Below are 17,754 nucleotides of genomic sequence, written 5' to 3' on the forward strand. Positions count from 1 at the left end.
GTAATTTTTCAGAGCTCTGTTGAAATCGTGGTCAGGGGCAATCTGTGTTTATACCAGCTGCCAAATGTCGGTGGCCCAAATTACCAAGTTGGCGAACTGAATGCTCGAAAACGCCTAGACCACAGATGCTACGGAGGAAGTAGCTTAACCGTCAGTCTGGCTGTATTTTATTCAATAATAATACTGTGTACGAGTGCGAAGGAGCGAAGAAAATCGTACAAGAGACCCAACGCGTACATCGGCAGGCTAAAGAAAAGGTATTCGCGGATCGTGGTTTGGCAATCGAACGATATACCCGCAAATTCTACTCTCCGGACACCGATCTATATACATCCAAGAATTTTGTCAACGGCATATGTGAGATTGAAATTCATATCCGTGAGTAAAAGATTCGCAGCGCGCGCAGATTTCTTCTGGTGGTTTGCCAAACGTCTTGTAAAGCTGCGAGCCGCTTTATAATACTGCACGCACCTTATACGTGGTATACATGTATACACCTGTGACACGGCATGAAACGTTCACGTTCATTTAGGCGTGAGGTGCACAGCGATTGCATAGTTTATTTTTTACAATTTCCCTGTACATGCAATCGCTTCCCCGCCTACCGACATTGCGATTCACGAAACTCTGGGAATAGATGTATATTTTTTTCCACTATTTCGGCGGCTACAGCTAGCCGCTTAAACCAACATGCGAAAATACACGGAACCTGGGTTTTCCCGCGAATTGACGTAATAGCTATGGGCGTTTTCACGACTCAACGCCAGCGCATCACGGGTGCCCGCATGTAACGTTGTAGATGCGATTTTTATTACGCAGAGGAAGATGCCGATACCGCGGGTTGTACGCGTATAACTTGATTCCGGCGTGCCGTTGGTTTCCGGATCGTACCTCCGTACATGTATGTGCATAAACAACCGTGGTCTCAAGTCGATGTCGTACGTAAAAGAAATTTGCGACCAGTCCATCGACACGCGATCTGTGCAACGTCTCCGCAACTTGTTTTAAGCGAGGAACTCACCCTTTGCGAAATGTCTCGGAGGTCGCGGGTTTATTATAAGCATGGAATTTCTCTCGCGATGCAGCGAGGCGTAGACGCTGCCGCTGGAGCGGTCGCGGAGCTTTTCGGGCGACATGATGTGAAAAATTTCGAGCGATAAATAAGAAGAAGAAGAATGACGGGGGCGGATGAAGGCGAGAAAGAAAAAGCGTGCAACCTTAACACCGTTCTATTTCTTCCGATGCATCACACCACAGCGTAGGTAGGGTGTAATATAGTTTTGGTGTGACGCAAGATGGCGACGACGCGCGAGTGGAGGGGAAGGCGTCGGGACGCCGGCCGTCTTTGACGACGTCGCCTGGGGCTGGCTCGCAGAACCGTTCCAACTTCCACCGCGGTCGCAGCCATCATTGTGGGTCAAGTTTTTGAAAAAGCGAGAGAGAAAAAACTCACCCAAGGAAAACATAGCAGTCACTCTCGAAACTATATCGATATCCCTCCCCCCCAGCCCCGGTCGGTTTGACAGCAGCACGTGCCGATCGTTTCTTAACAATAACGGAAAGCAATAATCGATAAAGAAACTAAATCAACGTCTGCAACAGTCGATCAACGATACAGAGCAAAAATGGTTTACGAAAGCGACTTCTACACGACCCGGCGTCCCTATTCTCGCCCGTTGGTATCCTCCTACACTGTCACGGTCAGTAAATTGCATTTGACATCGTCAAACTATTCAATACTCAGACTTGCCTCGATGCATGAGAAAGAAAGAGAGAGAGAGAGAGAGAGAGAGAGAAAGTGGGGGAAGAGTGTGAACATGGAACGGCAAATAGCTGGAGGAGTATCATTAATTAAGAGGTAGAGAGAGAACCAGAGAAAGGGGGAAAGAATGAACGAGAGAGAAAGAGTAACTAACAACCATATATATGTACTGAGTCGAGTGTCATTATTTACAACTAACACGTCATGGTATGTCGATGCCGGAGTCAAAGATGCTGCAGAACATATTTTTAGCGGCACATTGGTAACGAAAGATTCGTGTAAAAAAAAATATGACTGAATTTGGATCTTTCATCAAAATTTATGGTTGGCCCATCCGTTATATTATCGAATCGACGCGATGCTTTCACTCAGAAAAGACGTTGAAATCTATCTTTGAAACAAACAATACCCTGGATTCTTTGTTATTGCACTTAACGATTAGATATTTTTTGTCGAAATCGTGCGAACGAGGCAGCATCTTTGACTTTGAATATCGTAAACTTGCGAGACGCTTGAAAATCTTAAATCGATGACCACAGTTGCTTTTTCCGAATCAAATTCTTGACAAACGATATTAAACCGATCGATCTAAGAGATGCCCGCGCTGACCAAAGTGCACGATGTACTCGTACCGCAAGGCAATCCCTTGCCAAAGTCAATGGATTTGATTCGGAACAACTCCTTTCACAGTCTTAACTTCCACACTTTACTCCTACTTTACTTATACCGCAAATTTATACCTGTAACACACACGCGGCGTCTCAGACAAATCCTTGCTATGGGAATCTGGCTGCGATTTCCACAATCAGCTGGAACACTCCTTGTGATCTACTGTTTGTCAATCGTTGTGCAGAAGCATGCGTTCCTCGAAGGAACGATACGAACGACGAGGAATTTAAAGCTCGACTTTCACAGTCGGCCGTGCAAGTAAACGAAGAGAATTGCTATTCGAGTTTCCGCTATAAACGAAATTGCTTTATATAAATAATTTCGAGAGGGTACTCGGGTCGCAGGTTGTCCTATTCATAGCTGAGCGCCCATTTTCCGGGTCCGAGAAGCGTTAAACTTAGATATGCCGGAGCCGAGAAAATATCTTTGATCTAAGGCTCGAAAGATGAAACTTGCTGTGGTAGATATTCATCGCTCGAGACGACCAGACGTTAAAAGACTTCGGACATTCCGTTTACAGCTCGCGATTGGTGGCGCGGTTCTTTCCTGCAGGAGATAAAAAAAAAAAGAAAAAAAAAAGGGAGATGCCAGAAGTATGAATCTCTCGTGGCATAAATAGAATAGTTGACATTGGAGGAGGTAGGGTAAAAAAGAAAGAAGGTCTATGGTTTGAATTTATATTTCCTCCTTTCGTACCGCAAGTGCGCCGAATTTCGTTGAAGTAAAAAAGTTGACGTTGTCGGAAGTCACGAGCCCGCGACTTGGGTGCTACCGCACCTTTATAAATTTTGCGACTTCGCGAAAGCTGAAAAGAATTTTCTACGAGAATATCGTGCATAGCTGTAACTTATAAGCAGAGCACGCGGAGGACGGGCGGCGGGAAAGGGTAGCGGAGATGCAGAGATCGTCGGGTGTTGCGTTACGCTGCCCTAATTTAGACGCGCGTGGTCCCGGCACTTACTTCCCTTCCCTTCTCTTCACCTTCGCTCTTTTCCCTTACGCTCCGCCGCCCCCACTACGCTTCGGAGTTTATTCTTTCCTATATTCCATACGTTTGCGCCAAACTCCGCTGGTAGGGTGGGCACCGATCGGACCGGCCAACAATACGAAATATGCATGCGTAGACCGTGTAAAAGTAATTCAGCCGCACGCAGGCGCGCGTCACAACTTGAAAAGCGGGATAGGTGGATATATGTATATGTAAAATTTTTCACGAACACCATTCGACGTGCCAACTTTTCGTTCCTGCGATAACTTGGCCGACATGCCTCGGTGTATACCCAAGTATTACAGGTGTACATCATTTTTTTTATGCATTACAGCAGCGTGAGATTAAGTAATTGTTTTCACATACGTGTGTGCGTACGTATAATCTTACTGCAAGCGTACACGTATAAATAAGGGAAGAGTGTGGTGTGGAAGTGAAGACGTCGAAAGGAGGAGGAGGAGGAGGAGGAGAAGGAGAAGGAGAAGGAAAAGGAGAAGGAGAAGGAGAAGAAGGATAAGGAGAAGGAGGAGAGAAGGAAAAGGAGGGTTCCGAAACAGTCGGCGAAGAATACAACGTAGTCCTGAGGGAGAGGCGAAATGATTAATTGAAACGAAAAGAGAAAGGGATGAAATAACGCGCGGAACGAATGAATACCTGAGTAAACAAGAAACGAGTATACGCGACATGAGGTGTTAACGATGTTTGGAACGAAACATTCCGACTTACAGAAGCGGGAGTTGTTCCCGTGGGAGAAGGTGCCGTTCGTCCCGCGACCGTCTCTGGTTCCCGAGCCGTTCACCGTCTGGGGTCGCAAAAAGCAGGACCCGCAGAAGGAGTTTTACCAGTACGCGACGCTGAAGGAGAAGGAGGGCACCGTGCGCGGAAGGGACCGAGCTAAGGAGGATCACACGAGGCAGCTTATCGACGGCGGGACGATATCCAAGGCCGGCCTCGACGCCGCCGCCGAGCTAGCGGCGAAGGGACACGTCTTCGAGAAGGGAATCCTCTCGAGGCAGCCGGGCGCCGAGAGGCACGCCTCCACCCCGGCGACCGGGAGGACCAAGATCCTGATGGCGCTGCAGAAGCCGTCTTGGTATCGGTTCTGAGCGACGCCGACGCCGATGCCCCCCCCCCCCCTTATCTCCTCTGGGAATTTTCACTTTTCAATTTTTCCCCATTTTCATAGCTTCGAGCGAAAACGACTAACTCCCAGGGTTGCAGATTAAGTGTAATACTAGATTGTACGTGTGTCGTTGACGTTTTGTAGAGAGTGGAGAAAAAAAAAAAACATGCGCACGGAATAAACCACATATTATGCAAGGGAGTAGGAGAAGGAGAAACAAAAAATTATCACACCCACTCTGCGAACGCTTATTATCTTAAACTTTACGACAAATTACAACGCTTGTAGACCTATATGTACCTCAGGGAATTTGCGTAGGCTGTATCCGTAAGATTCGCACTCGGCGTGTCAAGTATTCACATGCGCACCGCAACGTGTGAAATCCTCAACCAAATTGCATTTTAACGAAAGCTGTGTATTCTTTATTTTTCATCTTTTTTTCTTTTGTTTCCACATATTTTACGCCTTATATTATTATACTCGCTTTCCATTGCAATTTTCAAACAGTTATTATCGTTACTTACTAATGTACGAATACCGTAGGCATAACTGAACAATAAACGATGTGCGAATAATTTTGAAACGTGTTGTTGTATGCATATTTTCGGTTGCCTGTGTATGAAATGGTCAAAAGTATACGATAATAATTAGCATTTGGGCAATCGGCGGCGAATAAGACTCCAGCCTTGCGACCTTTCACCCGTTATACTTCTTTCCTTTTTTTGTTTTTGCCTTTCGCACGATCTGAGACGTCGTGAAATGTTCTTGAAACTGCAGCTCACCCTCGTACGAGACCCGCGCGTACGCAACGCCTACCACGGCAATAATCGTGCAGTTGGCAAGGTAGTCGAAACAATTACACAATCGAAACGACGTGTGGTCATATAACTCGTTCGTTACCTATACGTTATACAACGACACATGTCCCAAATATCTCGTCAATAGAACGTATTTATCATCTGCATACTGCGGGCACACCACATACACACATGCATACGAATTCTGATGTATGGTACATGCATATACAATGCCTAATTGATGCGTGTGTGTGTGTGTGTGTCACACTGTACATAACAAATGATATTGGCCTCTGCACGTTGTGTGTCTACAAATAAACATATCGATGTAGGTACGCGTAACAACAATCGAGATAAATCAATTGTTTCATAAAAGGAGTCCCTACCGAGTCAACTAACCAATTTCCCCCGCAATGTTTCTGTAACTATAATACACACAGCTATAGTTGCTAGCTCCAATTTTTGACGGAGGAGTTCCGCACTTTTGTGAATACAAAAACTTGGAAAGAAGATCGGTAATCGGTCGTTTCACTGCACGTCAAGACGTTTTTTGTCCGACGAATAGGTGAAAAATCAAGAGTACGCCAAAGTTAAATCTTCTTTCGAGCAAAAGAATCCCTATCGTATTACTAAGCAGTTTTAGCACACGTCTCGAAGTTCGCCGACATCCGAGAGCGCTCTCTCACCGTCCGCAAACGCTTCGTAGAAATCTTTCCTTGCTTCCGGCCGTGCCGGCTGTTCGTTGTCATCCCCACCCGCGAAATTTCTGAATTCAGCGATTCAAATTCCGTGACCGATCCGGCGGCACTTTTTTTAAAAATGATTATCACACACTCCGTAACGGCAATTCGCTTGTAAGTCCAACAACGCATGCAACGAATTCGTCAAAAGTTGGATCCCGTACCGCATAGCAGTGCCCCACCTAAAACACTCATACATATCTATGACGCACCGTGCACCTGCAGTGTCCCTCCCCCGATTCCACCTAGGTGCTCGATGGCACATCATACCTACCTAAAATCGTACCCGGGTACCCGAATCCTGGCTGCGTCGTAGGCGAGCGAAGCAGCGTATTTAAACGAACAAGTAGATAAGCAAGTATAGTCGTCGAGAAACGTACGTGATGTAGTATATGCATAAATATCGATGTACGAATATGGTATGATTACGAATTTGTCACGTGTATGTATATATATATATATGTAGTATATTTAGAAATTATATCTACCTGCATTATATAAATGAGAGGAGGAGATGAATGTTTTTGGAAGGTGATGAAAAAAAAAGAAAATAAAAGATAAAAAAAGAGAGAGAGAGAGCGAGAGAGAGAGAGAGAGAGAGAGAGAGCGAGAGAGGTAAGACCGGGAGAAAATTGGCGTGCCTCAGGGACGAGCTGGTTTTCCAATACGTTGTTCGCCTTGTGTACTCCGAATCTAGACACCCCGGCACTACGTGGTGCGCGACCTACCGGAAATCGGGGGCAGGACCGCCCAGGAGCAGTACAGCTACTCGTACAGCAACACGAGCTCGACGAGCAGCTCCGCTGGGGACCCGCGATCCCGGCCCCAGCGATCCACCTACAACCAGGAGCACGTCGTCAAAAGGGAGAGCGGCCCCTACGGCAACTACTCGACGGAGAGGTCGAGCAGCTCTTCGACCGGCGGCGGCCCCGGCGGTTATCGCTCCACCTACGATTCCCACACCTCGGGTCGCCTACCCGGCGGCACAACCTACCGTCACTACTCCTACCGCGTCTAACTCTCCCAAGCTCCTCGACCCGATATCATCGTCGTCCTCCTCCTCCGCCGCATAGCCCCCGACTACCGCAGTTTGACAATTTCATCTCCCCTGCACCCCCTTTCCGCCATCATCCATCCACCGCCCAGCCCGCGATTCCCTCGCGTTCGAACTCACTCACAGTACCCAAATGCAGGATCGAAAGGTTCGTTCGCGTACCCACGCGCCTCCGATTCTTACGCGACGTGGCATCTCGATACGGTTGCCGATAAATCGCAATTGAACGTAAAATATAGATGAGAAGGGACAACCTTGTGTGTAACGTTTAATGCAGCAGCTGGTACTTTTGGTGAGGTCGAGATTAAATTTGTCCGAAACCCCGCACTGACCGTGGCTGTCCGATTTCACGATATTGTACCTACCTACACATTAGTACTACTGACCAACTTGTAAGCCTCGATATCCGATCCTCTGACAAGATCATTCATTCAAATAAACACGCCGATTACGGTGCGACTTGTTGATTCTTCGCTGCATTTAGATGGATTGCAAGAAAAAAAAAAAAACAGGAGAAAGAACAGAAAAAAAGTAGTAGAACTTGATGTGATCGCAGGATCGTTGCAAATCGCAAAAAATAAAAATATTTAACACTGGCACGAGGATATTGCGGCGTATAATCTCGCTGTAATATAATGTAAACGTACAATAATTAACAAATCTTTTAGTCGCTATACTTACACGCATGTAAGCCTCAAATCCTCAAGCTCTTGAATCAAAATCAACGAGTATCGAAAATAACCGTCAAGTAGAAAAACAAATTACCGCAAAAAAACCCAAACACTATTAGGTACGCCACGTTTTGTAACTAACGATAGAAGAGAGTCGATGAAATTAATGACATATGAGAGTGGAAAAAAAAAAAAAAAACTTATTACGATTAATACCAATATTATAATGTAGCGCGAGCAGCGTAACAAAGTGTGTAAATGCTTGAAACCGGGCGAATGACGAATATATTAAGCTTAACACGATTAACACATGAGCCCGGTAAAATGCGTTAACGAACTTTCATTTTAACCCTGATAACATCACCTAACTATAGACACACAACGGGAAAATTGGCCAACTAGGATGGAAGTGTAGTTTTCGCAGTGTTATGTAATGCGTAGCGAGAGAGAGAGAAAGAGAGAAACAGAGAGAGAGAGAAAGAGAGAGAGAGAGAGAGAGAGAGAGAGAGAGAGAGAGAGAGAGAGAGAGAAAGAGAGAGAGAAGGAAGAAAGAAATACCGACGCAATGCAAACGTGTTGCCTTCTTCGTTGTGATCGTTCCTCGTTTCGACATACATTTCTCGCCATTTAGACGGTGATTGAAATCCGTCAAAGGTGAACTACTCACTGCATACGTAGTACCGCCACTGCCCTCTTCCACTCCACGCACGGTGTATCGTGTATATACCATACGCGTCGCACACGCACCGCAGCATGTCCGTAGAGCCAAGAAAACCGAGATGGAATTATAGCTCGACGGATAAAATAAAACTGACAATGAGTGAAAATTAGCTAACCCTGTATTTATTTGTATCTATATTGTCTCCCATGTGATCCTCGCCCCTGACCGCCGCCGCCGGGGTAACGCAAATTCCACCGTTATGAAATCTGCCTCGATATCTTGATCAACGCTACGCACGCAGAGTCCTACAGTACTACCTCTTTCCTCCGTCATTCAGGTGAGCAATATTCGTTAATATCTAGCCGTTGAAAGAAAAACTTCGATAAGCTGCGTCGACGTAGTCACGATCGATATTATAAGTAACGAGCAGTAAATCCGAAACCCACGAGAGAATGAAAGCGTAACGCCGCTTGACGACTAACGATAAACCATGCCGCAACTTCGGTGGGTTATTAGCGAACTTTTTCAAACTCGAGAGACGCTTGTCACACAGGTCTGCAAACAAAAAAACTGCACTGGTTTTTTTTCTAATACTGTTCCTCAGAGATTTTCCTCACTGAAACCGGGAAAAATACTCAAAAAGTAAGTTCCATCGCGTCAGGTTTTTTCTTGAACCCGTAATTGTAGTTTCGTTTTAAGTGAAACCACCGTTTAATTCGAAATCTGTGTTACATCCTATTCTCGATTCTATAAAACCTATTCAAAAGTGATTTCTCACTTCCATTTAATACGTATTGGAGAGTGCAAGACTCGAGAACAAATACAAACAGAGTAGGAGAGAATGGAAATTTTATAAAGAAATTATTTGTTCAATTTTACAATAAATATTTTTTTAGTTCGATGTAATAAAATGGCGGATTTTTTCATTATTGGTATGCGTTTTTTATGCTAACATCTTGTATTTCGCAAAATACACGACACGTTTTTGAATTACAGCACGACGTGACGTAGGGAAATGAGAGTCATTTTTGGATTCAGCGAAGTCGGAAACATAATATTTTCCTAAAAAAAACATCCCATTCAGCCGAAGAAAATTATTTTTTTGCAGACCTGTGTTATTCGCTAGTATCCAGGTAGATCTGGAACTTAGACACACGTGCGCCGCAAAGCTAACCGCTTGTAATTCGCCCGAAAGGCGTGATCCCCTGTGTGTATAACATACCGTAACACCACGTTAAAGCATCTTTGCAACAAGACACGTATTTGGCGAAGCTGACAATTTTCCGCCACGACTCGCTTGTAATCCATACCTATACGCAGACAAGCCTCGACGCACAGAGAACAACACGTAGAATTAAAAGAATCGTATCACCAGGTGAGGTCGTATCCTCATATGCCGTACGTGGCGCACAAAAGGCTAGTGACATTTGTCCACACGCCCGTACACACCATCTACCACACGGGAACACCGCTACCCATCAGGATTCACTCGCGGGTAAGGCCGAGCGTTTTGGCCGCCGAATACAACAGGATACGGGACCTTCCGAGGTCCTCGAGCGCGTCCTACACCGAGAGATACCTGAACTCGAAAGACAGCATCGTAAGTTACAATCAATCTGCACACATTTTACACCCACTCACACGCAGCGTACATGCGTATATATGTCGTACATGCCCACGTCCTACGTCGTATGAGTGTCGGAATACGGTGGGAGCAGAGATCGGCGAGTTGGCGCATCGTACAAGATTGTACATCGGGGTAGCGGGGGTAATCGGGGATTAGCCCGTGGACGACGAGTCGCGGTGAAGCGGTGTAATAAATTCTCTTCTTTCTCCAGCTCTTCGACGACGAGGCCAGGCAGATACGCGCCAAGGCCGACGCCCTGCTTCGCCGTATCCACGTCTTCGTCCCCCGACTGCCGGCGAGGTAACGTATCCTTGGATCGAACGTCGTGACCTTTTACTTTTTTTTTTTTTTACACGCGTCGATCGCCGTAATCGACGCGCACCTTGTCCCCCAGCGATTTCCACGAGGACATCGTGCCGCTCGAGCGTCTGCGTAGCGACGACTACATCCGACGACTTCTCAGCGCTCGCAAGAACGTCCAGAAGGAAATGGAGCTCGCGCCCTGGTACACCGTCCCCGAACAGCGCAACCTCGGCAAGGGCCATCTCGCCTCCGTCCAGTACGTCGGAGGGAGGCCCCACTCGCGCAGGAGGCCCTACTTCAAGGTTGCCGACCTCAGGCCCACCGACATTCTGAACGACGTCAATCTCCTCAGCTTCTACAGCAAGAATCGGCAGGCCGCAGCTTACGCCTGTGAGTAGCCCTGCGGGGAGGTTGAATGCCGATCAATCGCGGACGACCGAATCCCGTCAGCGTCTCTGGCTCGCCTATTTTCTTCGCTCCAAGGCGTTGCCCGGGTCTTGTCGGATATCTGACGCTATATGTACACATTGTATACCCGTGTATCAGGGTGTTTCGGAAAGAGAGGAATTTCAGACTTTCCACCGCGACAACCCCTAGAAAGTTTTTTTGTTTGATCATAAGAAAGATTCTGTCAAAAAGATGAGCGTTCTACGTTACGCGGAGGATCGCGCTTGTTTGGTTTTTCATTTTATTCACATATTTTTCAATCAATGAGGAAACACGTTGCAGAAATTTTACAGTAGGTATCTTTCTTTCGATCCAATTATGGAGTGCCACGATTGAAAATCGGAAATTAATTTTTTTTGTGAAACACCCTACCGCGTGTAGAGGAAACTCTGCCTACAGTTGTGCGCCGATTCTTGGTGCGAATAAAATATGCGAACTGCGTTGACAATACACAATACACAATACACAATACACAATACACGACACGACACCAACGACACGCGGATAGAATAACATTCACAATCAGTGCGAGGACGAGAGAGTGAAAGGGAGAATGAATTTTTGCAACTCCATACAACATTTCTCAATATGCGGTACACGCGTACTTATTGCAGGACACACGTACCCACGATGCGCGTACATTTGCATACGTATGTTTATGTGTGATACACGGTTATTTTTTGTTTTTTGCAGTTTGTTGTACGTACACGATTGAGTTGTTTTCCTTTTGACTTTTCTTGCATTTTATCGTGACTGTGTACGGTTTGCAAGGGATAGCTACAGCGATGAGATCGCATAGTGTAAAAATAAGCGCATATTTGAGAGTATAGAAGGGATGAAGTGGTAAACATATGACAGCTGATGAAGGAAAGAGGGAGAGGGAGAATAAAAGAAAACCCGGCCTCGTGACGCCGTAAACTGTGTGGATTTTTGGTTTTTGTCAACTTGCATTTTTTGTATGAACATTTTTTTGTGTTGCTGTGTAATTTGTTATACCTCTATTCATACACTTCTGTCTCTTACTGTGTCTAATTGTAGAGTGATAAAACGAAACGTTAATTTGTGTCTAAACAGTATAAAAAAAAAAACAATTACTGTACTCTAAAAGAAAAATTGTAATAGAAAATGACGCGTAACGAATATGGTGCAGTGAACTGTCACTTCGTCGTAATTCAGCCCACGTTGTAAACGAATTTCGTTACAATCATAACTCAAACATTTCCGCTCCGCCCGCGTTGACCGAAGGCACGCTTGTCGTACGTCGATGGGAAACACTTAAGCAACGTTTCGGCAAACACCGCGGAAAATCGAATTATCACCGCTTGTTTATCGGGGGAAAAAAATCGTACCGGGGAGGAAAAACTTGAAACATTATCTGACCGGTGAATCTGTGTAATAACTATTGTCTGGGTATAGGGCACGTCTAGCGAGGTGTTCAGGTGATATCAGATCAGGGCACACGGGTGACACTTTTGGGAATAAAGTAGCAGTGGTTCGAGCGATATTTTGAACGTTTCAGGCCAGGGATGGAGAGAGCGTGTCCCCGAGCTGAACGAAGGTCCCGCTAAGTTGAAATCGGAAGAGGAAGCTCCCTTGCCCGAGCTGACGGAGGACTAGAGACACATCCTTGCCGATTCCATACCAACGACGACCGATCGAACATTCATTATCGCATACGCAATTAAATTCTTTCGTATACAGCAGACAGTCGGCTGTCATATTCGTGTACAGAGGGATCTTAATTCAGGATGTGTTCAGTACAACATCTGTAATTAATTTCTCGACGCAAGACTTCAAGTTCGGCCAAGTGTTCGAGTTACACGAGACCCGTCATTAGATCGATGATTCCAACCGTGATTTTTTTTATCCCTCGACGAAAATTCGCCGCGACATGCATGTTCTCGATACCTGCATACCTACATGAATATTATACACACGATTCGAGATTACTGTAACACTTGCCCATGTTGTGTGAATTCGATAGAAATTTGGTTGAAAACGAGATGAAAATAAAAATTACATTTAAAAAAGCCCAATATTACACTGGTTTCTTTAAACTGACATTGAATTCAATGTGTGACGATGTCATGTGTCTGCCTGCACGTATGAGTATCTCTCTATACCTATATACCTATGCTTCGAGGTAAGCGTTTTTTTTATCTGCGTATCTTTATGTCGTTTTATTGTTAGTAGTAACATGCGTCCGTTTATCAATAGTCACTTACGTTGTGGTGTGATAACGTCGTTCGAAGTTGATTAACAACAGTCCTGAATATCGTTCGTATTGTTTAAATATAATCAAACTTTTACTAATTGCACCGTTATTATATTCACATTTCCGTTAGTAATTATTATTCACATATCCGCAATCATGTCGCAATTCCTTACGATTGTATCCTCATATAAATTGTACCTATGATTTAATTGCTCACGTATATTTATTAATCCCTTATCATTAATCGTAGTTGGTGTTTCAGTAAAACATTATATTCACATTATCATACGCCCGTTAAAGAAACAAGGATACGGGCGGCTTTGTGACCGTGATCACTTGACTCGTCTGTTACGCGTAGAAGTAATAATTCGCACAAGATTACGGGAGAGGAGAAAAGTAGACCGAAGGAACAGCTTTATTTATATAATCCACAATTTGCATACCGTGAACTAAGCTATATCGACTTTGGACTGACTATTCGAAGGCTGCACTGTTACACGCGCGCATCTTGGCCCCTTTGTAACGTTTTGTGTGCTAGAGTACGTGACTAGTAGAATTACGTCACCAATTAATATATATTAAATAACTCGGTCAATTCTACCGTAACACATAACATATAATTGTCGTACGTGTTTTCGCAGCTCCCGTAAGTCCTCTCACCGACAGAGAACAGCGAAAGGGTTAGTAGACACTACGGTACGCCGCATCCTCGATTACGCAAGCCTGCCCGGGCATCGCCACGGTTAATCCGCATACAGCGGTCGGGTGTCAAAATAGCGAACAGACGCCAGACCGCTACGCGAAATAGTAACCTTGGCGATTCTAAGGCCGGCTTACGAGACAGGCGTGACAATAGAATGTAGTTGATGTCCCTCTGTCTGTTGGATTTCAGCACGAGCGATTGAACCCGAATGGACGTCAACGCCGGCGCCGGCGCCGCCGCAGAATGCTGCATGTAAGTGTGTCCAGACGTAAAACCAATGTCTTGTCCCCGGAACACAGAATGCGAATGAATTAATAATTTACCCCAGGCTCAAGCGTATCCCGTTCTCGGTCTTCCCAATTCTCTGTGTTTTTTAGCTCCTCCTCCGCCAGAGCCCGAGGAACCTGTTGTCGAGAAGAAGAAGGAAAAGAAGGAGAAAAAGGAGAAGAAGAAGGAGAAAGAGGGTAATTCCGAGTCCCGCGCCTTTCATCGACTTCGGTCAACTTGATTGAACCCACGTGTCAAATCCCTGTCGATGTCAAACCGTGATTAACAGTACAGAGAAATTGTATTTGTAATGACCTTATCGTTAGTTCAATCGTGCATACACTTGTATAGACGTTTCCTTGAATGCATAGATCGTAATTTTCGTACCGGAACGCGTGTCCCTCGGACAATTTTCAAAACACTCCGCAGCGTTTAGAATGCATCCCCGCGGGCATGTCGTTAGAATGTCGAAGACGAACATCTAAACGCAACCCGCACCGCACGTACGCATTTTTCTTATAAGTATTTACGGACATTGCACATTATTCGTACGCATGCAGGAATCTACGAGGTACAGGTACCCGCGGACACGCTGTAATAGGATACGACCACCATCCCCGTACGATTTTGAATAAAGGCTTGATATTAACGAGACGATTCACTGTACTTTGTGCAGATAGGATGACAGCCGCCGAGGAGGAGGCAGCGTTGAGGAGGGCCGAGGAATTCCTAGCGAAGCAAGCCGAAGAGGCTAGGTGAGTAAAAAACTATGCAAACGGTAACCAGCTCCCTCATGGAATTGATTCGCTAGCCTAGCCAACCGGCAATAACGATATAACCCTGAATCCGGCAGAATCGAGGCGGAAAGAAAACTGGCAGCTGAACAAGAGCGTCTCCGACTGGAACGAGAGGAGGAGGAGGCAAGAATCGCCCTGGAGAGGGCGCAGGAGGAGGCGGAGGCCGAGAGGAAACTCGAGGAGGCGAGACTCGAGGCTGAGCGAATCGAGGCGGAGAGGATAGCTCAGGAAGAAAGGTGCGTCGCGTTCGTATATCGCGTAGAATTTCGCAACGAAGCCTTGCCTTGGGGTACAAGCAGCGTTATACGTCTGCCATTGAATGTTACACGCCTGTTTGCGGGCAGTGCGAATGACTTGCAATGTTTCCTCAGTTTTTTCTTTATTTAAACGGCAAAATCTGCACGCCTCTTGGAGTAATTCTCTAGTAAATCGATTGTTATTGACGCACGACGATTTTGCGCAGATTGGCACTCGAAATTGCTGAGATCGCTGCCGCGGAAGCGGAGCAGGAGAGACTCGCGCTCCTGAAGAGGACCGAGGAGGAACACAAGAAGCAGCAGGAGGAAGAACGCTTGGCCGCTGAGGCTGCAGCCGCCGCAGCGGAGGCTTTGGCCGCGGAAGAGGCTCAGCTTGCTCAGGACGCGCTCGACGAGGCTCAGAGAACCCAGCAGGAACAGGAGGAGCGGCAGGATGAGACGATCGTCGACGAGGAGCCTCAGGTGCGTCGGCTTATCGTTAGTGGAGAGTGATCGGTAAATTTGGGAATATCGTTTTAGACGGTGTTCTCGAATCGAATTCGTATGAATATTCATTTTCGTGCGGTACGATTTTGGGCCGAGAATAGGTATGATCGTTCGAAAGTTTAAGAATTTTTTTTTACCTGAAAATGCAGAAGACAAATCTGGCGCATAAAGTGAATGACAAAATGAAAGGGTGCTGCCACTGAAGTGGCTTCTGTGACTGAAAGGGTTATAAGATGATCTTCACGAACTTCTCTCGCATTTTTGCGCTGTGCAGATCGACGAGGTTGCCGCCAACGCGGATGACGAGGCCAACGCCGGAGCTGAAACGTTCGTCGAGGAGCCGGTCGACGTCGAGGGTGGCGACAGCAGACCGGAGGAGGATCCGGTCGTCGATAACGACGTACCGCAGATCGAGGAGGTCACTTCCGGCGGGGAGGATATCTGGGGGGACAAAGAGGACGCGTAATCCTGCCGCGGCTCGAACGAAGAAAGAATAAAAATCCAATATTCCTCTCCGACTCACTCCTATATACCGGCGATCGCGTTATCACCTCGAACGTATTAACATACAGTATGAATATAGTTTTATATACCTAATACATTAATATCGTAGACGTATCTACGCGTGTATAGAAGTATATTATACAACTCGTTAACTAGTTTATCTTACTTGCCTTCTTGTCGGAATTGAACAATTTCACAATACCAAATAGGTACATAATTATATGTGTAGACGTACCGCATACCCATGCAGTGTACAAACAATGACAACGAACGTTCGTGGAAATAACATCAAATATTGGGACGAATCACCGTTTACGACGCGTAAACAGCTTAAATTCTAACCCTGAACATATTTCACCGTATAATAATATCATAGGGATTATGGGCAATCATTCACTGTAACAATATAGACGCGTAACGGTCGCTTCGTCGACTATGTCGACGTGTGACAGGCCGCGAAGTGATCAATTTTACGATTAATAACACCCACCTTGGACCACCGACAAATCATAGAAGAATCACAGGACGTGTGATAACCTCACGTGCAAATTATACGGGCAACGCGCGATATATCTCTTTATGTTATTAAAAAACAAAGGACGTGAAACACGAGCGCATAAATTACGCGCGCAGATAGAAAAATTCTACTCATCATATGTATACTATATATATATATATATATGCTTATGTTGCAACTATTATAAATGTGTATTGTCATGATATGTTATCTATTTTCGATGTATTTTATCCACGACTCAACAATATACGTGCCAAAGTGTTTGGATGCGGAGTGTTTGAATTCTTACAAATTAGCCACTCCTCGCCCTTTTTTTTTCACGAATCATACCTTCTTCCATTTCCTGCCAATCCCTAAATTATACGTTACCGAGTAACGTGTCGGTATTTCGATCGAAGCTAAGGACAAGGAGATGAATTTATAGTTTCAAGCGATTCGAGCCTCCGTCACTCGCCCGGGGGTGGATTTCTTTTTCCCCGTGATAACTCGCAGTCCGAGGAACAACGGACAGCGCGTCGCGCTCATCTCCTCGTTTATCGACAGAACCTTTCGTTTCCTTTCGACTTGGTAGGTACGAGGAAGAGCGTGCTGCGTCCTATTCGCCCGTTCGTAGTTTCATTTTCGTCGGAACCCGTATTGATCCGAGTATTTATAGACCTGTAATTAAGGTTCGCGAATTGATCACGGTGGAAATATTGATACAAGTCATCACGGCTCGACGCGCTGGCAAGTGTCTAAAAATATATTCGCGGTCAAAGTTTCCACCATCGAGATTGCGTGTATTTTAACTCGCACGCGATTCTCACACAAGCTGCAGATCTGGTCTCGGCCTCGACGCTGATTTTCCACCTACATAAGTACGTGAACATCTGTGAACATTCGAGAGTAGACCCTACAGGAGCAAAAATCCCCTACGTACGGAGACGACGACGTTTGTCAACGGGAGAAATTGCCTCGAGATGATAACGCCCGATAATCCCGTCAGAGGGGGGGGGGGGGTTCATCTACGATCACTAATTCCAACGGCGAGCACCTCGTATATTATTTGATACCTAATAGGTAGATATGTGGGAATAAAGCTGCGCCGCGACTACGCTGAGATGACTTAGTTGTTTGACATGTCGGATGACCAGGTACACGGAAAGAATAAAAGTAACCATGTCAAA

At 45.7% G+C, this 17,754-nt stretch overlaps 1 protein-coding gene across 6 annotated transcripts; it reads left to right on the forward strand.

Moving 5' to 3' along the window:
• Nucleotides 1–1,348: 1,348 nt before the first annotated feature.
• LOC124223390 (uncharacterized protein CG45076-like) lies at nt 1,349–16,855 on the forward strand. Of its 6 annotated transcripts, XM_046635286.2 has the most exons (12): nt 1,355–1,700; nt 8,767–8,802; nt 9,841–10,065; nt 10,304–10,392; nt 10,487–10,785; nt 13,699–13,737; nt 13,950–14,012; nt 14,138–14,224; nt 14,704–14,782; nt 14,881–15,060; nt 15,288–15,543; nt 15,842–16,855. In XM_046635286.2, the coding sequence occupies exons 1-12, from the start codon at nt 1,626–1,628 to the stop codon at nt 16,031–16,033; spliced, it is 1,620 nt and encodes a 539-aa protein (XP_046491242.1). In that variant the 5' UTR covers nt 1,355–1,625; the 3' UTR covers nt 16,034–16,855. The 6 variants fall into 6 exon arrangements, with proteins under 6 accessions (XP_046491246.1, XP_046491248.1, XP_046491243.1 ...); XM_046635290.1 differs by lacking the exon at nt 9,841–10,065 and having other exon boundaries at nt 1,349–1,700; XM_046635287.2 differs by lacking the exon at nt 8,767–8,802 and having other exon boundaries at nt 1,354–1,700.
• The last annotated feature ends 899 nt before the right edge of the window (nt 16,856–17,754 follow it).

This window comes from Neodiprion pinetum, chromosome 7, assembly GCF_021155775.2.
Source record: "Neodiprion pinetum isolate iyNeoPine1 chromosome 7, iyNeoPine1.2, whole genome shotgun sequence".
NCBI classification, from domain to species: domain Eukaryota; kingdom Metazoa; phylum Arthropoda; class Insecta; order Hymenoptera; family Diprionidae; genus Neodiprion; species Neodiprion pinetum.